This window comes from Pantherophis guttatus, chromosome 3 (genome assembly GCF_059756535.1).
Source record: "Pantherophis guttatus breed Tessera chromosome 3, ASM5975653v1, whole genome shotgun sequence".
Classification (NCBI taxonomy): domain Eukaryota; kingdom Metazoa; phylum Chordata; class Lepidosauria; order Squamata; family Colubridae; genus Pantherophis; species Pantherophis guttatus.
Window position 1 is genome coordinate 12,256,474 of NC_142065.1, and position 24,516 is coordinate 12,280,989.

General features: G+C 43.0%; 1 protein-coding gene across 4 annotated transcripts in view; it reads right to left on the bottom strand.

Moving 5' to 3' along the window:
• Nucleotides 1-1,387: 1,387 nt before the first annotated feature.
• Nucleotides 1,388-24,516, bottom strand: part of CDH4 (cadherin 4) — a 1,168,269-nt gene continuing 1,145,140 nt past the window's right edge. For all 4 annotated transcript variants that reach the window (XM_087889045.1, XM_087889044.1, XM_087889043.1 and 1 more), the window contains exons 14-16: nucleotides 12,308-12,447; nucleotides 10,693-10,857; nucleotides 1,388-2,664 (exon numbers count right to left, since the gene is read on the bottom strand). In XM_087889045.1, the coding sequence (XP_087745171.1) occupies nucleotides 2,458-2,664; nucleotides 10,693-10,857; nucleotides 12,308-12,447 (512 nt within the window). In that variant the 3' untranslated portion in view covers nucleotides 1,388-2,457. The remainder of the gene's footprint in view (nucleotides 2,665-10,692; nucleotides 10,858-12,307; nucleotides 12,448-24,516) is intronic.

Consider the following 24,516-nt stretch of genomic DNA (forward strand, 5'->3'; position numbering starts at 1 on the left):
ATTTGTCTTAGGCCTACTTCGCTGATTGGTTTTTGATGCAATGGTTTCTAGAAAGTGATTTCTCCTGTTGCTTTTATATCAGAAATCATCTGTTCAGATCTGATAGATCTGATGTTTGCCATAGTCTGGAAACGCTACTTTAGCTGTGCTGCATTCAGGAACAACATTCATTGCATGAGAAAAGTCTATTGGATGTAATTTTATTATATATGCAAAAAATAATTAATATTGAACAGGGATCGAGCTGACTTTCCAAGTAAGTTAATCAATTGTTTGAAATGGTCATGATTTGATAAGTAGCAATGGGCAATCCAAAAAGTGAAGATTCCTGCAGAATATCATGATATTCACAACTTAAATCAAACAAATATAAACATCAACATTTCTAAAGTGAATCCTGACTTATATACCTCACTTTGGGAAGTAGGGACAATTTGAAACATGTATAAAATAATTTTTTTTTTGTTTTACAATGAAGTAACCCATTAAGAATGGTCAGATGAACCTAGCTATTCAATTAGTCTTTATATGCTATTGATTTGCATGTGCTTTTCAGTTGAAATCATTTGTTTTTCCTTCCTAGCATCAGAAAAATTTACTCTGATAAATGTTTTCTGCTGTGTAATAGCAAGGAAATTCACATATTGACTCAGGCTAGAGGCCTGTCTAGTCTGATTTATTGTAAAAAAAAAAAAATCTAAAGAAGAAAAAGAATCCTTCCAGGATAAATATTATAAACACCAGTAAGAAAATGTTCTTTGTTAAGGTTTTTCCCCCCTATGGATGCAATGGCATTCAAAGTATTTTAAAGACTATTGGTACCACAAGCTAGTCCTTAGCATTGTTTTATTCCCCCACCCCCCATTCATTTAATAATTATTCAAAATAAGGCAGCTCATATTTTTGGCTGAATTCTCTGGCTTTCAACCATCCATTAATATAATAAGGAGTTAGATTTTTGTTTGTTTGTTTGTGCTTAGCCTTGCTCATTTTCTGTGGTGCAATAGGAAGGTGATTTTTGTGGCCCAAAAAAAAGAAAACAAGTCTACAAAACCGATGCTCTGTGTTAACACAATCTAGGAGGAAAAATACCCACACTATAACATTCAGAGAGCCGTAGGTGGCCAAAATAAACTGTGCTGCCTTCCTCTGCATTTTAATCTCCAGTGACCAAGCTGGTTAAGCTGAAATCACGTCTCCAGATGCTTACAGTTCTGTACATCAAATAATTCCACCAGATTCCCACATCCTATTCATCGCAACAAACATCGATTAGAAATACATAACTCCACCATGGACTCAGCAGAAGGAACAAGTTTTTTTTTTTTCTCAAAGAAAGAATGGAAAGGAAATTGAAAAGAAGGACAAAAGTTACACACAAGCGACCTTTGGTCTTCGGATCATTTACTGTAGGGTTTAGGTAAGAGCGTCACCTTGTATTCTGCCAAGGTTTTCCAATGCTATAATTCTATGCAGCTACAGCAACATGTGGCCAAGTCACAAGAGAAAACCCAGTTCAATATTTTGCATCAGATAAACAATGAATGATATATACAACAGGTTGACTGAGTTCGGCCATTTTTGAGGCCAAGAAGATCTCCGTTTTAAATTTGGTTTCCTCTCTTGCACACTTAACATCACGTTTCTTTTGTTGTCCCCCACCCACAAACAATTCAGGGTTTTTTTTTTTTTTAAGAATAAAACCCCAAAAGATAAACCATACATTGTTCTGGGTGTTTTTGTTTTGTTAATTCCTTAATTCCTTTCCCAGCTAGAACTGGTTTAGGGTTACAGAGTGTGGTGTCCAAGACACGGTGGAAACGTAAAACGTTTGTTTCTTTCTGAACACTCCTGAGATTGAGGGAATCTGATACATGTACCAAAAGGCACTTTCAAATATATATATACCTATATATATATTTTAAAAACAGTGCTTCTGTTCTAAGAAATTCAAGTTAAGACAGAGTGCCTTTCACTCCCTTTAGTCATAAAGTGGTTAAAACAAGCAAGCTCCCTGCTGACATATGAGGGTGGGGGGAAACAATTAAAATAATAATTAAAAAAAGGCAGCAGAGACACGTGTTCATGCTAGACAGCTCAACGTTCTTAAAAAAAAAAAGAGAAGAAGAAAAAGAAGAGAGTAAGGGGGAAAGAAAGAAACTACAGCAAAAGTAACGCTCTAAGTCACCACTAAAAAGAATACAGTCGGCCGAAGGTATTAATTAAAAAAAGCTGCCTCTTTGAACAGGTCTTGATTCCTCTTCTGCTTTCTCTCTCTCTTTTTTTTGTTTTTTTTTGTTTTTTTTGTTTAATTTGTTTTTGTTTTTGTTTTGTTTTACTCCTTCTTCTTCTTTCATCCACCTTGGGTTGCTTTCTCTCTCTCTCTCTCTCTCCATCAGCTTCTTTCTAAATGCTATAGCTTTCCTCTTTTTGCAAAACAAGAAAAGTGAGGTCATTTTAATCATCCTCGCCACCCCCGTACATGTCCGCCAGTTTCTTGAACCTCGGTCCCCAGTCATTAAGGTAGTCGTAATCTTGGTCTCCAGAGCTTGAGGAGTTAAGGGAGCTTACCGATCCTGCTGTTGAGCCGCTTCCTTCATAGTCAAAGACGAGAAGGGAGTCGTAGGGAGGGGCTGTCGGGTCATTATCGGCTGCTCTCAGGCCCTGGAACGTTTAAGAAGATGTTGCTGTAACAAAGTTATCATGGATTGAGGCAAGAACATCCTAACTTTGGTTGGATTGACCGGCGCTACACAAATCTCAACTCTATGAAATCAGAAAGTTCTTCAAAGTTTGAAAACAGGGGTTACCAACCTTCTCTTTTCTAGAGAAAAGGACTAGGGATGACATGATAGCTGTGTTCCAATATTTGAGGGGATGCCATAAAGAAGAGGGGGTCAACCTATTTTCCAAAGGCAAGACAAGAAACAATGAATGATTAGTTTCATTCCAATGGATGGAGACTAACCAAGGAGAGAAGCAACCTAGAACTAAGGAGAAATTTCCTGACAGTGAGAACAATTAACTAGTGGAACGACATGCCTTCACAAGTTGTGGGTGCTTGTGTATCCAAGAGACTGGATAGCCACTTGTCTGAAATAATATACCTGAGATAGCCACTTGTCTGAAATAATATACCTGAGATAGCCACTTGTCTGAAATAATATACCTGATCTTGAGCAGGGGTTGGATCAGAAGACTTCCAATATCCCTTCCAATTCTATTATTCTGCAGTCTATATTCTCCAGATTGGAGACCCCAATATTAGCCTTTCTTCAGGGACTACAGAGTGCAGAAGATCTTCTGCTAACAAAGGGATGTCTCCAGAAAGGGCAGAAGTGGAGACCATTTTTCAACGATTTTAAGCCTTTTTGAAGAATGTGTTTACTTCACAAAATCCCTTGTGTTCCTATTTCCATTCTTAATTAACCATCTTTTAATTAACCTGAACAATTGTACAGCCCCCAATTTTTATTGTCAAGTCTTGAGAGCTGGATGATATATGCACTCATGCAGGTGCCTAAAACTGGACATCTTATTTATTTTCCTGCAGAATTTGGGGGCAAGATCTTGGTGTCAACCCTGAAGGCATTTTGGAGCATCTCAGGGCTGCCGCAGCAAGGCTGGTTGGAGCTGTGAGAACAGGAGAGGGGAATATAGATAGCTGGGGGACTTGTAGCCAAAATAAAATTCTTTCTCCTGGGAACCAAGGACGTTCCCACCAGGTGCTGGGGAGGCATGGACCGAAGCCAACTGGAATTGGGTCTGTGACCTGATTGGACCATGTGATGGATGTGTGAACTGGGGAAAAGAACTTTGACTTTTAATTTGGGTGGGAAAAACTGCGGGATGTTCAGAGTCAGGTTTTCATCAGATGTGCCAATATGACATGCCTAATAAATCTGTACTTTGAGGAACACCTAGGCCTCAGAGTTTTGATTGTGTTGGGTCTGTTACTTGGAAACCTGACACTTGGATTGTTTAGGGTCTGCCCTCAGGGCCATAAGTTGCTCACTCTCTGGTTTATCTAGCATCCATGGTCTTTGTAGTAGTGCTACTAAGCCTGCTGAGAGATTCTTTACTTCTCTCAACACATTGCAGGTAGTCCTTGACGTACGACCACGACTGAGCCCAAATTTTCTGTTGTTAAGCAAGACAATTGCTAGGAGAGTTTTGTCCCGTTTTTACAACTTGTCTTGCCACAGTTGTTAAGTGAATTATTACAAGTGTTAAGTTTGTAACACCGTTGTTAAGAGAATCTGGTCTTCCGGGTGCGATTCAAGGTGTTGGTCACCACCTTTAAAGCGCTCCATGGCACAGGACCCGGGTACCTTCGAGACCGACTTCTGCCACCAATAGCCTCCCACCGGCCAGTTCGCTCCCACAGAGAGGGTCTCCTTAGGGTGCCATTGGCCAAGTTATGTCGGCTGGCAACACCCAGGGGGAGGGCCTTCTCTGTGGGAGCCCCAGCCCTGTGGAACAAACTGCCCCCAGAAATACGTAAGATCTCCGACCTCCAGGTGTTTCGTTGTGCACTCAAGACCCTGTTGTTCTGCCAGGCTGGTCTATCAACATAACAATTTTAAATTGGGTTTTAAATTTCTGGGGTTTTAAATCGAGCTGAATTTATTTAATAATTTTAAACTATTTTAACTGATGTTGTCTTGTGTTTTTAATAGGCTGTACACTGTCCTGAGTCCTTCGGGAGAAGGGCGGTATAGAAATAAAATTATTCTTATTCTTATTCTGGATGGTCGGAAGGTCTCAAATGGTCATCACGATTCTGGGACACTGCATCCGTCATAAATATGAGCCAAGTTGCCAAGAGTCTGAATTTTGATCACGTGACCATGGGGATGCTGCAAAGGTCCAAAGTGTGAAAAATGATCATAAGTCACTTTTTTCAGACCGATGATTGTTATTGTTGTATTTGACCCACAAGTTGTTTTATGTGAGGATAGCTACCGGACATAATGAGGCGTATTTCTAGCTAAGCATACTAATGATCAAACTGCATTTTTCTGTAATTTCTATTCAATTAACTCTGCAGACTACATATGCAATATTAGGCTTCTGCCGCTAAATTGAAGCTTGCTTGATGAAGGGCGAATTTGTATGACTTCAGGAACTTCTACTGACCTTTCTCGCTCATCTATTTTTGGATTAACAGGTGCAACAACTATTATAAAGTATAAAAGTAAAGGTTCCCCTCGCACATATGTGCTAGTCGTTCCCAACTCTAAGGGGTGGTGCTCATCTCTGTTTCAAAGCCGAAGAGCCAACGCTGTCTGAAGACATCTCTGTGGTCATGTGGCCGGCATGACTAAATGCCAAAGGTGCATGGAACGCTGTTACCTTTCCACCAAAGATGGTCCCTATTTTTCTCCTTGCATTTTTTATGTGCTTTCGAACTGCTAGGTTGGCAGAAGCTGGGACAAGTAATAGGAGCTGTTTGTGCACCTTATAGAGCTAATGTTGCTGAAGCCCCGCCCACCTGCTGGCCCCCACCTGCCAGCCCTGCCTCCCAGCAATTTACCTCCTTGCAGCAAACAGCGTGGTCAGTTCAGTACAGCCTGATTTAACACAAGCAGCTGATTGACGAATGGATCGGCCTCTCGGAATACTGCCTATCAGCTGTTCCAGGCTGCGGGGATTGCTGCTGTCCATCAGCATCGTCACCACCCATCACCACTGTCACCTATCGCCGCCTTTGCAAGCCCCATTTTCAGCCTCTGTGCATCCCGTTTTTGGCCTCTGCGTGCCCCATTTTTGGCCTCCGCGTGTCCCATTTTTGGCCCATTCCAGGTGGCAGGGCTAGGTAGTGGCGATCCTCACCTCCTAGAATGGCCCAAAAATGGGATGTATGGAGGCCGAAAATGGGGCGCGTGGAGGCAGCGATAAGTGACAACGGCGATGGGTGGCAGCTATCTCCGCAGCCTGGAACAGCTGATAGGAGGTATTCCGGGAGGCAGATCCAACTGCCAATTAGCTGCTCGTGCTAAATCCGGCAGTGCTGAAACTGACCATGCTGTTTGCTGCAAGTAGGTAAATTGCTGGGAGGCAGATTTTTTTTCTTGTTTTCCTCTCCAAAAGCAAGGTGCGTCTTATACTTTGGAGTGTCTTATAGTCCGAAAAATACGGTAAATAAATAAAATTAAGAGCTGCCTGCTTGATTTGAACAGCTCTTGTATCATTCTGAGCCAAGATATGATGCAAATATTGTTTTCCTCTCACCAACTACCAACGTTCTTTATGAGTTTTTATAGATGCGTTTGCATGAAAAAGATAGCGCTACCTGGCAAGGTTTATAGAAACGGAAAGGGAGAAGATGCATCAGGCTGAGTGTTTACTGAAGTGTGCAAAATGGTGCATGGTGGAGAGAGAGCAGAGCAGAGGAACGTTTAATGACGAAAAACAGAGAAGCTGGAAAAGAAAAATTTTCCAGAGCAGGAAATGGATACAATAGCAAAATTAAATTGCTCTCACTTTTATGTATCTGACTTATGAAATGGATCACATTTTCACCTCTGAGGAAATAACGCATCGATTGGTTTGCAAACACGCTGTCTTTCCTTTTCAATAGTAAAAGGATCAAGGAGACAAATTAAAGAGAAATATTAAATGGAGTTGCAAGAACGACAGAGGGAATTTGGGACTTTCCCGGAGGGGTTTGTGAAAAAAAGAAAAGAAAAGCAGGGAGTCATGGACATTTCTGTAACCAAGAATGCGATGTAATGTGGACTTGGACTATGTTATTGTGGCTTAGTGTTCATGGTGCATTATTATTATTGTTGTTGTTGTTTCTATATTTAAAGTATGATGATTTACCATAGGGAACAGAGAAGGTTGATTCTACTAAAACTTTTCATTCAAATGTCCACATATTCTACCTTATATTTTTATCGGAGCCCTACTCGTTCCTTTCCTGGCAACATCTAACTTCTCTCTTTGTGAATATCTCTCCATCCATGTCCATCCATGTGCAGAATGATACAGGTAGTCCTTGACTTCCAACCATTCATTTAATGACGGTGATGAGTTATGGCAGAACTGAAAAGAGTGACTTATGACCTGTCTGTGAAGTTACAGCAGTCACACCATCCCCACAAAACGCGTGATTGTGATTTGAGCTCTTGGCAATGAACTCTCATTTACGATGGTGGCAACATTTTGTGGTCAAAGAATTGGGATTTGTGACTTCTCTGCTGGCTTCCGACAAGCAAAATCAATGGGATTCGCCTAACAATCACGTGATTTATTTAAGTATTAAGCAGTAATACTGGTTGTAAAATCGGGCATGGTCACAGGATGACTCACTTACTGACCACATCATTTAGGAACCAAAATTCTGATCTCAACTGTGATTGTAACTTGAGGACTACTTGTAGTTCTGAACTTTGGAAGATATGGGAGAGAAGCTCATGTTGTAGTCCTGCTCTAAGGTTGACTTACTTGTAAATTGAACCATAACATCAAGACATTCTTCTGGATGACTGTGATTCAGGAAATTCAATAGCAATAGCATTTAGGCTTATATAAGCGCTGTCTGGGCAGTTTACAAGGTAGAATGCACAATGTAGAAGCATTATTTGCCTATTGCCCCCAACAATCTGGGTCCTCATTTTCATGATGTCACAAGGATGGAAGTCAATCTTGAGCCCCATCAGGATTGAACTCCAGGTGGTGGGCAGACTTTGTCTACAATACTGCTTTTTAACCACTGCATCACCAGGGCTTCTTATCACTAGTCCACAATTATCATTTCCATAAATGAAATGTGCATTGCGGGAAAAATAACTCTCTTTGGTCTGCCTTGAATAAGTGTGTGTTGCAACCAGGGGTGAAATCCAGCAGGTTCTGGAGAACCAGTAGCGAAAATTTTGAGCAGTTTGGAGAACCGGTAGCGGAAATTTTGAGTAGTTCAGAGAATCGGCAAATACCACCTCTGGATGGCCTCAGAGTGGGATGGGAATGGAGACTTTGCAATATCCTTCCCCCAGGAGTGGGGAGGGAATGGAGATTTTGCAGTATCCTTTCCCTGCCATGCCCACCAAGCCACGCCCACCAAGCCACGCCCACAGAACCGGTAATAAAAATAATTGGATTTCACCACTGGTTGCAACCAATGATACCACAAAAGATTCTTAAATATTGGATGATCAGAAATTGGCTAGAAGATGTTATTCTGGGGGTGACCCAGGAGCACATCCATCCATCTCAGCCATGGACCTTCACTGGTGGACTTTGAACCAATCGCTCACTCTGAATCTAATATACCTCATCAGATTTTGATGGGGAAATTGTATTCTACCTTGAGAAGGAAAAACAGAATATAAGAGCCATGGTGGTGCAGTGGTTAGAATGCAGTTTTGCAGGCAAACTCTGCCCACTGTCAGGAGTTCGATCCTGACTGGCTCAAGGTTGACTCAGCCTTCCACTCTTCCCTAGGTCGGAGGTGGGATTAATTTATCTTCCCTACCGGTTCACAAATGTGAGCGCGCATGTATGTGCATGCAAGCTTCGCTTGCACGCGCCTCCTCTGCGCCTGCACATGGCCTTCTGTGCATGCACAGTGCTCGGGCATTATGTCCGGGTGGGTGGGGGGAGCCTAACACAGTTGCTAACTACCGGTTTGCCCGAACCGGACAGAATCGGCTGAATCCCACCTCTGGTGCTATTGCTATAAATCTAACAAATAAATACCGTATTGTTTGGAGTATAAGACGCACCTACCTTTTTTGGTGAGGAAAAGAAGAAAAAGAAATCTCCCTCTGCCCCTGCCTCTGAGCAATTTTGCCTCGTTGCAGCAAACAGCAAACAGCCTGTTTTACTTTCAGTTTTGTTTTCAGCATAGCTTGATTAGCACAGGGAAAAAAAAATCTGCTCCAGCAATTTACCTCTTTGCAGCAAGCAGCAGAGAGCAAATCAGCTGAGTCGGGAGGCCAACTCAGCTGCGCAAAACAGCTGAGAGCAAATCAGCTGAGTCGGGAGGCCAATCCAATCAACTTGTGCTAAATAGCCTGTGCTGAAGCTGAAAGGAGCTGTTTTTTCTTGCTGTTTGCTTGCAAGGAGGTAATTGCTGCGAGGCAGAGGCCAAAGGGTGGGGGCCAGTGGGTGGGCGGGGTTATATTCGGTGTATAAGACGCACCTAAATTTTCACTCCCTTTTAGGGGGGAAAAAGGTGCGTCTTATACTCCAAAAAATATGGTACATTCTTTTCCATGCATTTATTTGAGGCTACCTGAGAGCAGACCTTTTTAATGGTAGTCTCTTATGGCTGAAATGCTCTTCCTAGTGAGGTACCCCCGGATGTCCATTTTATTGTCTTTCGGGCACCAAAAAAACCAACCACATCCTTTTATCTTCCCACACATTCTAAGCATTGTAATCAACGTGTTGATTTTTAATATCTGCTAGCTCAGGAGCCTTTTCCACCTTTCTTTCCGGCTGTTGCTATTATGGTCCTACTCACTGATTTAATGTTATACGATTGAACATTTGTGCTGTTGTATATTTTAATTGTTTTAGAATTTACAGCTTCTTGTAAAGCTGCCGTGGGATCGATTGGGTTTTGAAGGCGGCCCAAACATTTAAAAAAAAACATAAACAAATTTTTAAAAAATGCACAACGGAACAAGGCAGGAACAGATAAAATAATCTGTGGGGTTTTTTTATATATATATATACTTCTCTGCAGGTTTGACATCCGTCTGATGAACGAAACATGGGAATTGGCTGCAATGTGCACCTGTTTAAATATAATGAACATATTCCCCACGATGGAGGATTTTGTGCCTTAGAGCACTGCACTAATCAGGTTTATTGTATGTACAGGCTACAGAATAGCAACTACATTTTCTCATTCGGCCCGTTGCGGAAACGCTACCAGTCCTGCATCCGATGGCTACCTTCGCCGCTGGTTCGTTGCTTCACAGAAGCAGCTGGCCTGTCTCTTGGGTGGCCGCTACGTATTTATTGCTTTTATACTTTCAATTTGCGGGCTGTTAAATGTCGGTTCCATCGGTTCTTTATGCTTGATTTGCCTTGGGCAATCTGTCGGAAGGGCAGGCTATGATGTTTTGCGAATACAATAGCCAATAAAGAAAGCCAAGGATGGCGCTTGGGCGGCGGAAGCTAAGCAGATGAGATTGCTAATGCTGTCGATGGCTTGAATTCAAAGCATCTTCAGGGATGCCCAGACGTTGAATATGAGCAACAAAGATGGAGCAAGACTACTGGTAAATTATCTTACTAATGCTGCTTTATACGAATTCCCTTGCAAGTTCTTCAGGGCACTCCAGCCCTAGTTTAGTCCTGAGATTTTCCATTCCAAATACTAAGCAGATCTTCTTAGCTTGTTTGAAAACAGCCAAGATTAGTTAGAGGCCACGCCATCTGGTTTGACCATCCTGCCAACTAAGACACTAGATTATAATAAATGTACACATTAACCTGTCTCTGAAATGAAACAATGCTTATATGCTTGGCAGGTGTGGTTTCTCTCAAAAACCACTCTTCAGCAGTTCCCTTCTTGGAACGTGTTCCAAGACATCTATCCATCCATTGATCCATCCACCCAACCATCGATCCTTCCATCCTTGTCTGTATTCTGTGCATGTTAATTGCTGTCTCTAGCTCTCGGTGACCAATTAACCCTACAGCAGCAGTCTACAGAAATCTGCGGGAACGTACCTCATTAATAAAGTCCCCGATGTCTCCAGGGTGGGGGATGACCGGCCGTATAGGATATTGAGGCTCAGCACCGACAGGTCTCTCATCTACTCTTCTGACTCCGTTCGCCTTGTTTAAAACATGATCCATGTTCTCTGGCTGCTGAAGTTGGCTTAAATCATAATCCTATCACGCATACAGAAGGAAAAGAGTGAAGCTGCGGCAGATTTTCACTGAAGATTATCCAGTATCTTTGTGCCACTGGGGGGAGGCTGAATAACACGATTAAGTTTAAGGGAAATCAAAAGAGAGCCTTTAACTCTGTGGCATTTATATTGCTACTTAATTAAACGTATATGATATGCGATTGATCTTTGGCTGGACGGTGCTAAAGAGATTTTACAAGGCACAAAGATGCAAAAAACGCACTCTTGGACTAATCGCTTCTTCGGTTCACATTCTGGAGGCATCTCAATGTGGGTTTGGAGTATTACTGATGCTCTGAATGATCTTTCCACAATCTAATTTGTAATTGATTTGGAAGAGAGAGAGAGAGAGAGAGACCGATTTAAACAAAGCGAATCCAAACTTCAAACGAATTATGGATTGGCATGTCAGGTGATGGTTGATCACCACAGAAACAAAGAAACCAAGGTGTGATCAATGACGTTATATTTGTTTTCCCAAAGTCCATATTACTCCTGGGGATCTTTTTCAACATAGAGATCTTTGTGTGCTATATAAACTTTCTAGGTTATATTGAACTTTAATATTAGTGTTTCTCTTTAGTGTGCTTCCAGAAGTTGCGAATTCTCCAACACTGGAAATTTTTAAGAAGAGATTGGACAACCATTTCTCTGAAATGGTCTAGGGCCATGATGGTGAACATATGGCACAAGTGCCAGAGGTGGCACACAGCGCCCCCTCTGATGGCACGCAAGCCATCGCCTCAGTTCAGCTCCGCTGTGCATGCACGCATGCCTCCCACTGGCCAGCTAATCTTTGGGTCTCTGGCGCCCATTTGCGGGGGGCAGGGCATGTGCGGGGGGCCATGCGTGCATGCACGGGGGGGCATATGCAGGGGCCCACATGTGCATGCACGGGGTGGGGCGCATGCATGGGGGCCACGTGTGCATTGCATTTTGGGAGTTTGGGCACGCGTGCATTTGTGCACACGTGCTTGGGCACTTGGTCCGGAAAAGATTAGCAATCACTGGTCTAGGGTTTACTGGTTGAGCAGGGGGTTGGATTAGAAAACCTCCAAGGTCCCCTTATTCTGTTCTGTTCTGTTCTGTTCTGTTCTGTTCTGTTCTGTTCTATTCTATTCTATTCTATTCTATTCTATTCTATTCTATTCTATTCTATTCTATTCTATTCTATTCTATTCTATTCTATTCTATTCTATTCCTGGTGACAGATGAATATGGAATGGTGTGTTTATAGCACTCACTTTTCAGATATATTTGAGCTGCAACTCCTTAAAATTCTTATCAATTTCTCAACAATTTAATAGAAATTTGAGAGTTGTGCTGTATCCACTTCAAATCTCGTAACTGCAGTTCAGATATACCATCTCAAGTCTTTTGCATTATTTTGAACTATAACTGATTTCTCACAAAGTTGGAGTAACCCTTACCTGATCTTCTTCTCCACCACCTTCTTCATCATATTTAAGGATGTTGTCCCGGACGTCATCTTCAGGATCAATGAGTAGCTGCTTAGTGTGACGTTCCTTCTCCCTCCGTTTCATCCATACCACAAAAAGCAGAACCATAGCTAGAAGAAAATCAATTGAAATATAACAACCGTGGCTGAATGTCACAATCTCCTATTCCTTAAGGACAATCAACCCTAGCCAAGGGAGATACAGTCAATATTACCCCATCTTTTCTTCATGAGTGGGGGTTTATACGTTGTGTTGTTCCCAGATCTGCAAAACTGACCACAAATAGGAGAAATAAATGGAAGCTAACCATCAGATTGCAAGAACACAAGTGAGCAGTCAGATGAGGAGACCCGAACACATTGGTAGCCTCACATTGCAATGAACAAGGACATGCATTCAATTTCACAGCTACTCTGATTGTTGGCTGAGTAGGGACAAACATAGCCAGAGAAATGATTGAATCCTGGGAAACAGACCCCTTGTCAGTCAATAAGAGTGTTGATTTACCACCAGGTTTCTTAGTACTTATGAGCTGAGGCACAATGAAACAACAACTAACAATTTAATAGCCAGCCACCAACACAAATTCTAGTTAATTTAGTTAATTAACTAAAACCTGCACACAACCAGGAACCATATAAATACAATGTGTAGAACAGCCTAGTGCATATATTCTGGAGAGAAACAGAAGTTCTCTGATGATGAGCTCCAGCACGAGCCCAAGAAGAATATGGAAGAATAAACTTTTGGTCCCAATGACCAACTCAGATTGGATCCTGCAACATTATCCTGGGACATGGATATTTTACCTTCTTTCGCAGGAGAAATAAATGCTACCTGTTTTGTTGCTAGTGTTAATTTCAGACTGGAGCGAGGCCTTGAGAACATTGAGAAATCACTCCAGCCTTTGAATCTTTTCATACTGCCAAGGTACAACTCAGAGGTGGTATTCAGCCGGTTCGGACCGGTTTGCCCGAACCAGTAGGGGAAATTGCTGGTGGGCCCACTGACCTGCCCCGGCTCTCTGCCATCCTATTTATGTTTTTTGAGGCTGGGCACATGCACGGAAAGTGTGCACTCACATTTGCGAACCAGTAGGGAAAATAAATGAATATCACCCCGGTACAACTAAATGCAATGAGAATGAGATAAAATGCAATTTGAAATTGGAATGAGCACTTAGTGATTATTCGAAGTTCTGATGGACCTACCAGGTAGGTACTTAAGACTCAGATTTGAGGTTCTAATGGTTGGGTCACCCTCACAGTCATGCGTTTGCCTTTTGGGCACATGGGAGCCAAGCCAGTCATTTATGGCTGTTTGCAGCGCCCTATGTCTTGTGCCTGTGTTTTATGACTGTTTTTCTGGAAAAAAACCCAACATTTTCTTCCATTTTTGACAAAACCACACCTTTAGCAAACCACTGGTTCACTTAATGATTGTGACATTCACTTCATAACTTGGATTTCACTTAAGAACTATGATGATTCATTTAACAACTGCCGGAAAAAAAGGTTGTAAAATTGGATCAGTTTTACGATCAACATGAGTTACAACCCTGATGCGCAGGTTTCATTAGATGAGATGAGATGAGATGAGATGAGATGAGATTAGAATTCTTTATTGGCCAAGTGTGATTGGACACACAAGGAATTTGTCTTTGGTCCATATGCTCTCAGTGTACATAAAAGAAAAGATACATTTGTCAAGAATCATAAGGTACAATACTTAATGATAGTCATAGGGTTCAAATAAGCAATCAAATCATACTAGGAAACAGTCAATAAAGATTGTAAGGATACAGCAACAAGTTACAGTCATACAGTCATAAATGGGAGGAGATGGGTGGTAGGAACAATGAGAAGATTAATAGTAATGCAGACTTAGTGAATAGTTCGACAGTGTTGAGGGAATTATTTGTTTAGCAGAGTGATGGCATTTGGGAAAAAACTGTCCTTGTGTCTAGTTGTTCTGGTGTGCAGTGCTCTATAACATCATTTTGAGGGTAGGAGTTGAAACAGTTTATGTCAAGGATGTGAGGGGTCTGTAAATATTTTCACAGCCCTCTTTTTGACTCGTGCAGTATACAGGTCCTCAGTGGAAGGCAGGTTGGTAGCCATTGTTTTTTCTGCAGTTCTAATTATCCTCTGAAGTCTGTGTCTGTCTTGTGGGTTGCAGACAGACTACGATCTACAAGATTATGATCCTAACTCAAGGATTACCTGCACTTTTTTTTTTTTAATCAGAGAAGTATCTATGTCAGTAAATAAGGGAAAAAACCTAGATTGTTAGATCAGGGGTCTCCAAACTTGGCAACTTTAAGACTTGTGGACTTCAACTCCCAGAATTCCCGAAGCCTGGGGAATTCTGGGAGTTGAAGTCCACATGTCTTAAAGTTGCCAAGTTTGGAAGTCCCTGTGTTGGATGGTTCTGTATGCTCTGAGTAAGCCTAGCAATAATCTACTTCTTCGTAAGCAGAAAGTGGACTGGTATGGTAGCAGGTAGCACTGTTTTTTGATACTGTTGCGGTCTGCCAGCAGCCTGCAGAGCTGGCAGCAGAGTTGGACAGCAATGAGGCTGAGGAAGAACATGGGCGAGTCCTGGAGGCTGGGGAAGGCCCGGATGAGGGCTCTGCATCAGAGGCAGAGATGGGGCCAGGGCCATCGGGGAGTGATGCGCGGACTTCGGAGCCTCCAGAGGCTGATAGTAGAGAGGCAGAGGAACAGGAGAAGCCTGTTCCTAGTGCACGTATGAGAAGAGCTGCCAGAAGGCAGGAGCAGCTAAAGCAGAGAGGATGACTCGGGAGTAGGGCCAAGAGATGATTGGCCCCTCCCATAAGGCTTAAAAGACCAGCAACGGCTCTTGGCCTCTTTGCCAGAAAACAACCATTGAGAGATTTGCTTCGTGTTTGGATGTATTTCTTTCTTGTCAGTGTTTTCTGTTCCTGAACTGTTGCCAAGAAAAACCTTTGGCAGTTTGCCTAATTATCCCAAGGTCAGAGATAAACTGAAGAATGGTGTTTTAAGGACTTTGCTTTCATTTAATTTGGAATACACTGAGAATGAGTTAATTCTCAGCTGTTTTAATAAAATCTGTTTATTTTTTGGAACTGTTTTGCATTTAATATTAACTACGTGGGCCTGGGTCACAACAGATACTGAGAATGCCAAAGGTACCTATGCTAGCTTACATTCTAGCCAAGTACCCTAAAAAGATAAAAAAAAAGATTTTCTCAAGCTGAAATCAACTCAGTACACAGATCGTAGGCCTTTCTTAGCAACAGTTGAGAAGTGCTAGATGGTAGGTTTACACAGCTGCTCTTTGTCGATGAAATGACTTTCACTGACAGTTTTTACAATGCCATCAATTCTGAATGTACTATAGCAATGAATATGAGGTGATGAAAAGTCTACACACACATATATAGCCTCACAGGCATTATCAGGAAGTCAATGCATCCGCCTGGAAGTGGTTTTGCCATCGTTTTTTTCCCAGAGATTTTTTTTAAAAAAATGTCCCAATCTAGGCTCTACATTTGGGGTGTCCTGGATTGGTCCTCTCTTACCCAAAAACTAACCAGATCTCCCTGTAGGATTTTGTAAAGATTCCTTTTGAGCTGTCTGCTGGGAATGGCCCCTTGCTTTATCCTAATAAACACAACACTAGACGCTGAGCTTGTCGATTGAAAGGTCGGCAGTTCAGCGGTTCGAATCCCTAGTGCCGCGTAACGGGGTGAGCTCCCATTACTTGTCCCAGCTTCTGCCAACCTAGCAGTTCGAAAGCACGTAAAAAATGCAAGTAGAAAAATAGGGACCACCTTTGGTGGGAAGGTAACAGCGTTCAGTGTGCCTTTGGCGTTGAGTCATGCCGGCCACATGACCATGGAGACATCTTCAGGCAGCGCTGGCTCTTTGGCTTTGAAATGGAGATGAGACCCGCCCCCTAGGGAATGACTAGCACATATGTGCGAGGGGAACCTTTACTAAATGTACTAAATGGAATAAATACTACGCAATTGGTAAAACTGTATTATTACATGACATACAAAGACAATTGATTATTTTCTGAGGTTCAAAAACATAATGAGTGGAGTTGTGATTACATTAATTGTTTACTTTTATTTAGCACGGGCTTTCTTCATGCACTAGAATGCCTGTCTGCAAATGATCTGGTCGGAACTAGGCTAGAAACTAGGAGACTGTGAATTCTAGTCCCGCTTTAGGCATGAAAGCTGGCTGGGTGACATGGTGGCTAATCATCAGGAGACGATGAGTTCTAGTCTCATCTTAGTCATGAAAGCCAGCTGAGTGATTTTGGGCCAATCACTAGGAGATAATGAGTTCTAGTCCCACCTTAAAGCCAATTGGGTGACTTTGGGCCAATCATCAGGGGACTGTGGGTTCTAATCCTGCCTTACGCATGAAAACCTGTTTGGTGACTTTGGGCGAGTCACTATCAGCCTAACACCTGATGGGGTGGTTGTTTTGAGGAAAATAGGAGTATTAGATATATTCGCTGCCTTGCATAATTTATAAAAATAATAAAGGCAGAATAATTCATCTTAAATAAATACATTAAAATAATGCCTGACAAAGTGGCATCCAGATTCAGCACTTTGATAGATCAGTATGACAAAAACTGGACAACCCTAAAACTTTTTCATCCGATCTATATCCTTTCTTCCTTGCCTCCTTCCCTGTGCAATAATGAAGCTTGAATCAAGACTTCCATTAACCCCAAAGGAGGACTTATTTTCCACCCCAGCCTAATTACCCTGAGAAGAAGTCCACTTTGGTGATGACAAAGTGCCCCTTATGATCTGGAACATTCCAAATTTTGCAATGATAATCTCCTGATTAATTCTAATGCGTTGTGATATTGCTGTTGTGGCTCCGTTACCTGAGCCTGTGTCATTGTCAGGAGAGGACTCTGAGAGTGAAGGAGAGGAGTTGGCAAGGCCTCCCTCTCCAGGACCCTCCTCTCTGGCAATGCCTTCGGTGTCCGCCGAAGAGCAAGAGATAGGGCCGGGGCCAAGTACGTCCACACAGCCACAGATGGACAGTGATGAGGGTAATAAGTCTTGGCTGGACCCACGCCAGCGTCGCAGAGATAAACGCGCGCAACAGAAGAAAGGGCGTGCCTGAGATTAGGCTGAGTCACTGGACCACACCCCACAGGATATAAAAGGGAGCGTGGTGGCCAGTCAAACTTCTGATGAACAAAGCTGAAAGCTTCCACGCCATTCTGCATTGCTGGACTTTTGCTTTAAGACTTTGCTGGAAGTATCTCTGGACTTGATTTAATTCCATAATTATTGAACTGCTTTCCTTTGATGTATCAGAAGTGGGGAGAAGTTATCTCTCCTCTTTGTAAATAATAAACTTTTGGCAGGCAGCCACTAGGTTGTTGCCAAGTTCCGTTATCATAAGGAAAAGGATTTTGCTGGCTGGTTTGGTCTTTAACTCCTGAATGTCTGTTGGGGTGTGTGTGTGGGGTTGGGGACAGAACAATTGCACTTTTAAGGGGTGTGATGGTTCAGCAGCAGTTAAAGATGCTGAGCTTGTCAGCTGGAAAGCTGACAGCCTGGGCTCGAGACCCGAATGCTGTGGAACGGAGTGAGCTCCCGTTCCTTGCTCCAGCTCCTGCCCACCTAGGAGTTCGAAAACATGCAAATGCGAGTAGATAAATAGGTATCATTTTGTGGGAAGGCAAAAGCGTTCCGTGCCCCTTGGAGTATAGTCATGATGGCTACATGACCACGGACATGTCTTCAGACAACGCTGATTCCCTCAACTGGGAAACAGAGATGAGTACAGGTCACAGAAAATGTGCTTTAAAATGTGCTCATCTGTCCATTCCCCAAGCAGCTCAAGGTTTAATACAGGTGTTCCTTCCCATTCTTTATCTCATTCTCACTATCATCCTAAATGGGGATAAGCTGAAGAATAGAAAGTCAGCAAGCTTCATGACATTGAAGGTTTAGGCATGAATAACGTTTTTCCAGTCCTGGAATATTTAATTGTGGCATTTCATCTTTTTTTTGCAAAGTACAAGTAGTCCTTGCCTTGTGACCCAAAATTGCTATTGCTAAGCTTTAAGTAAATTTTGCTCCATTTTATAACCTTTCTTGCCAAATTTGTTAAGTGAATCACTGCAGCTGTTAAGTTAGTAACATGGTTGTTAAATGAATCTGGCTTCCCCATTGACTTTGCTTGTCAGAAGTTCGCCAAAGGTGATCACATGACCCCGGAGACACTGCAACCGTCATAAATATGAGTCAGTTGCCAAGCGTCTGAATTTTGATCACGTGACCATGGGAATGCTGCAATGATTGTAGCAATAGCAATAGCACTTAGAATTATATACCTCTTCACAGGGCTTTACAGCCCTCTCTAAGCAGTTCATAAACTGCTATTGTCAGCCTATTGCCTCCAACAATCTGGGTCCTCATTTTACTGACCTCGGAAGGATGGAAGTAGTGATGGGATTCAAAAATTTTTACTACCGGTTCTGAGTGCGTTGCTTGGTGGGCGTGGCATGGCTTGGTGGGCGTGGCTTGGTGGGAGTGGCAGAGGAAGGATACTGTAAAATCTCCATTCCCACCCCACTCCAGGGGAAGGATATTGTAAAATATCCATCCATTCCCCACTCCAGGGGAAGGTTACTGCAAAAATCTCCATTTCTTTCCGATCATCTGGGACTGGGGAGGCAGAGAATAGATGGGGGCGGGGCCAGCCAGAGGTGGTATTTGCCGGTTCTCCGAACTACTCAAAATTTCCGCTAACTGGTTCTCCAGAACTGGTCAGAACCTGCTGAATACCACCTCTGGAATGGAAGGCTGAGTCAACCTTGAGCCGGTGAGAATTGAACTGCTGAAAGTAGCTTGCAGTACTGCATTCTAACCACTGCACTATCACGGCTCATAAATGTGAGTGTAAGTGTGAAAAACGGTCATAGGTCACTTTTTTCAGTGCCATTGTAACGGTCACTAAATGTTGTAAGTCGAGGAGTACCTTTAACCCCATATATTGGATTTGAGATGTAGAAAAATACGAGAGCTACTCGTACTGGAAATGTTCTCTATTTAATTTCCTGAACTTAATCTTCAAACATAGCAAAGCCATGCAAACATTGTCTTATCCCACCAAATGAGATCTGATATTCCAATGTTTGCCCTCCCCCCCCTTCCGACACTTTCAGTTAAAGGAAGTTCAAGGCTGGGCTCGCATCTTCTTCCTAAGCAAAGCAGCCGAAAAAAAGAGCATCTCGGAAGGTTTGTTAATGTGATTTTTGGAAATGACAGAAAGCTTGTACAAAAGGAGGAGACGAAGTCCAAATTGGATTAGACGAGCTAATGTTTTATCCAGTCTCCGTTGCATCCCTTCGGAGAGAATCACACTTCATTAAAATGAAATTAGCGCAGCTGCAGCATCTTGCAGATTTGAAAGGATTTATTCTAACGAGGGAACAGGGCAGCATGCGAGGGGGAGACACGGTAGAAATGGCTGCCCCCTCAACTGGTTGTAACATGTTGATACCTCTCCATGTAGGCATTTGGGACTGAGAGGAACATTAATTCCCCCATCCACCCAAATTACTGCTGCTTTACCAGGCTGAAGGTTGACTCAGCCTTCCATCCGGGGGTAAAATTCAGCATCCAGGGGTGAATTTTTTTAATTTTTTAATTTGATTTATATGCCGCCCTTCTCCGGAGACTCAGGGCGGCTTACAATGCGCTAAGCAATAGCCTTCATTCTTTTGTATATTTATACAAAGTCAGCTTATTGCCCCCACAACTGGGTCCTCAATTTACCTACCTTAGAAAGGATGGAAGGCTGAGTCAACCTTGAGCCTTGGCGAGATTCGAACCTGCAGTAATTGCAGGCAGCTGTTCTTAATAACAGGGTGCTTTAGACCAATGTACTACCAAGGTTCTACCAAATTCAGCAGGTTCTGACAGGTTCTGGAGAACTGGTAGCGGAAATTTTGAGTAGTTCGGAGAACCAACAAATACCATCTCTGCCTGGCGCCAGAGTGGGGTGGGAATGGTGATTTTGCAGTATCCTTCCCCTGCCACGCCCACCAAGCCACGCCTACAGAACCAGTAGTAAAAAAAATTGAATTCCACCACTGCTTCCATCCTTCCAAGGTGGGTAAAATGAGGACCCAGATTGTTGGAGGCCATATGCTGACTCTGTAAACTGCTTAGAGAGGGCTGAAAGGCACTGTAAAGCAGTATATAAATCTAAGTGCTATTGCTATAGTTCCCCACCCCTGACTTAGAAAAACCCTCTCCCCCTCACATTTCATAACCTGCAATTTTCCAACACAGAGAAGAATAGTTTGGTAAAATTGCAGTAAAAGATAAAAGGTAAAGGTTTTCCCTGTCCGGTTGTGTCTGACTCTAGGGGGCAGTACTCATCTCTGTTTCCCAGTTGAGGGAATCAGCATTGTCTGGAGACATTTCCGTGGTCATGTGGCCATCATGACTATACTCCAAGGGGCACGGAATGCTGTTGCCTTCCCACAAAATGGCACCTATTTATCTACTCACATTTGCATGCTTTTGAATTGCTAGGTGGGCAGGAACTGGAGCAAGGAACGGGAGCTCACTCTGTTCCACAGCATTCGGGTCTCGAGCCCAGGCTGACAAGCTCTGTGTCTTTAACGGCTGAGCCATCACACCCCTTAAAATTGCAATATCAGAACGCATCGCAATTAATCAAGAGGTTATCACTGCAAAATTTGGAGTGTTCCAGATCATAAGGGGCAATTTGGATCCTTCTCAGGGTAATTATGCTGAGGTGGAAAATAAGTCCTCTAAGTTCCAAGAATTATGTGTTGGAAGTGTGACTTCAATGCCAATTCACAACCGACTGGCCACTTTAGCATTGGGGCAGAGAAATATGAAACTTATCTTCTCAGCCAAAGAAAATATACAGATGCTTATTCAGTGTCTAGAGCTGACCGAAGCCAATAAGGCCAATGTGTCAATGGAAGCTGACTTCCTAAAGCAGATTGCAAAAATTCATTCCAGACTAAGATTGATAAACATAAGACTGAGCAAAAGCATCCACAGCGGATGTGGATTCTACGGATTTACAAGTAAAACTATTTACCAAAGCACCGGAAGGCAAGACAAGAACCGACGGATGGAAACTAATCAAGGAGAGAAGCAATCTAGAACTAAGGAGAAATTTCCTAACAGTGAGAACAATCAACCAGTGGAATAGCTTGTCTTCAGAAGTTGTCGGTGGTCCATCACTGGAGATTTTTAAGAAAAGGCTGGACAGCTATGTGTCTGAAATGGCATTTAGTTGGACTAGATGATCCCCAAGGTCCAACTCTGTTATTCTATGTTCTATGTTCTGGGAGAGATAAAATGTTGAAAAGGGTTGAGATTCTGACTGCAGATGCATTAGGATCCAACACTTTAGTTCAAACGATGGTATCATTTTCAAATTGTTAAATGATGATAACTCAGTGGAAGGACGTGCCTCTAGAATTTTTGAGTGCTCCAACACTAGAAGTTTTTAAGAAGAGGAACAGAATAGAGTAGAGTAGAGTAGAGTAGAGTAGAGTAGAGTAGAGTAGAGTAGAGTAGAGTAGAATAGAATAGAGCTGGAAGGGAACTTGGAGGTCTTCTAGTCCAGCCCCTTGCTCAAGCAGGAGAACCTATACCTGTGATGGCGAACCTATGGCACGCGTGCCACAGGCGGCACGCGGAGCCATGTCGCCTGGCACGCCAGCTTAGCTCTGGGAGTCTCTGGAGGCTGGGGACAGCAAAAAACATCACTTCCTGTCCAACTGGAAGTTGGGAAATGGGCCGTTTCGGGCCTCCGAGGGGGTGGGGAAGGCTGTTTTCGCCCTCCCTAGATGCATAGAGAGGATCTGGAGCCAGGTGAGAAAGAAAAACGGGCCATCACATGCCAAGAGCGGGGTGGGGGAGTGGGGGCATAGAATTATGGGTGTGGGCACGCGTGCGTGCGAACCTCCCTTGCCCCCCCACTTCCTGGCACGTGATGGCAAAAAGGTTAGCCATCACTGACCTATACCATCTCAGACAAGTGACTGTCTCTTCTTAAAGACAAGTCTCTTCTTAAAAACCTCCAGTAATGAAGTGCCCACAATTTCTGGAGGCAAGCTGTTTCACTGGTTTATTGTTCTGTTAGGAAATTTCTTCTTAATTCCAGGTTGCTTCTCTCCTTGATTAATTTCCAACCATTGTTTCTTGTCCTGCCCTCTGGTGCTTTAGACCCACTCTTCTTTGTGGCAGCCCCTTAAATATTGGAATACGGCTATCATGTCACTCCTAATTCTTTTCTTTAGACTAGTCAGACCCAAAAGTTGCAGTTCTTTGTATGGTTTAGTCTCCAGGCCTTTGATCATCTTAGGTGCTCTTCTCTGAAATTTTTCCAAAGTCTCAATGTATTTTTTTGTACTGTGTTTTCCCGAAAATAAGACCCTGTCTTATATTTTTTTGAACCCTGAAATAAGCGCTTGGCCTTATTGCCATGCACTCAAAAGCTCGATTGGGCTTATTTATTTTATTTTATTTTATTAGTCATATTTCTATGCCGCCCACTCTCCAAGGACTCTGGGCAGCTTACACCAAAGACAGTATACTAAATAGCCTATTGCCCCCAACAATCTGGGTCCTCATTTTACCCACCTCGGAAGGATGGAAGGCTGAGTCAACCTTGAGCCGGTGAGATTTGATCCGCTGATCTGCTGAACTAGCAGTCAGCTGAAGTAGCTGCAGTACTGCACTCTAACCACTGCGCCACCTCGGCTCATATTATCAGGGAATGTCTTATTTTAGGGGAAACAGGGTAGTATGGTGACCAAAATTGGTTGCAGTATTCCAGGTGTGGTCTTACTAGGGTTTTGTAAGTTGTAAATTTTGTAGATTGGACAGTAAATTATCTGAAATGGTATAGGTTTAACTGCTTGAGCAGGGGGTTGGACTAGAAGACCTCCAAGGTCCCTTCCAACTCTTGTTATTTTGTCATCATCAGCACTGCACCATAGTGCCAGACTTACAAAAAGTGGAGCTTGCAGCATAACCAATCAATTGATTATGTGGCATCAAGTCAGTTTCATTCCCTAGCAACCACTTAGATTTTTCTCCAAGATGATGCACTTTGAGCTGAAGGGTTGAATGTTTGCAGCTGCTTCTGAGACTGCAGTTGAAAAGCCCCTGAATGACATGGCTAAGCACAGCCCAACTGTCCAGTGCAGGCAGGAGAATGCACCAAGCAAAAGGGAGCGATTTGAATCGAGAGGTTGTACAGGTACGTAAAGTGCACTGGACAGGTAGATCTTAGACTACCAGCCAACTCTGACCTGAAATGGTCTAACCTGTATGGTGCAGAATAGGCAGAAGGTATGATTACAGGTGGATAACTGTTCTTGTTTGTTTGAGCAAGCAAGAAGTTGTTGCTCTTAGTTGCGAAGTTGTGTCCGACTCATCGCGACCACATGGACAATGTTCCTCCAGGCCTTCCTGTCCTCTACCATTCCCTGGAGTCCATTTAAACTCACGCCTATTGCTTCAGTGACTCCATCCAGCCATCTCGTTCTCTGTCGTCCCCTTCTTCTTTTGCCCTCAATCGTTCCCAGCATTAGGCTCTTCTCCAGTGAGTCCTTCCTTCTCATTAGGTGGCCAAAGTATTCAGCTGTTTAGGTGGCCAAAGCAAGAAGTATTCAGCTGTTATCTCATCATCCACTGAATGAGATTGTACCCAGAGTAAAAATCCATGTCCTGTTAATGGACTTGGGAGTGCTTGAGCCAAGCCAACAATCATGGTTGAAGATAGTTAGGGATGCATCGAATGAACATTAAGTACTCTTATTCAAAGATTGTCTATTTGAGCCCTGGTGGTACAGTGATTAAAGTGCAGTATTGTGAACTAACTCTGTCCACAGCCTGGAGTTCGATCCTGTCCTGCTCAAGGTTGACTCAGCGGTCCATCCTTCCGAGATTGATAAAATGAGGACCCAGATTGTTGGAGGCAATAGGCTGACTCTGTAAACCACCCAGAGAGTGCTATAACGAACTATAGGGCAGTACATGTAGTCCTCGACTTATAACAGTTCACTTAGTGACCGTTCAAAATTACAACAGCACTGAAAAAATTGACATTACCATTTTTCATACTTAGGACCGTTGCAGCCTC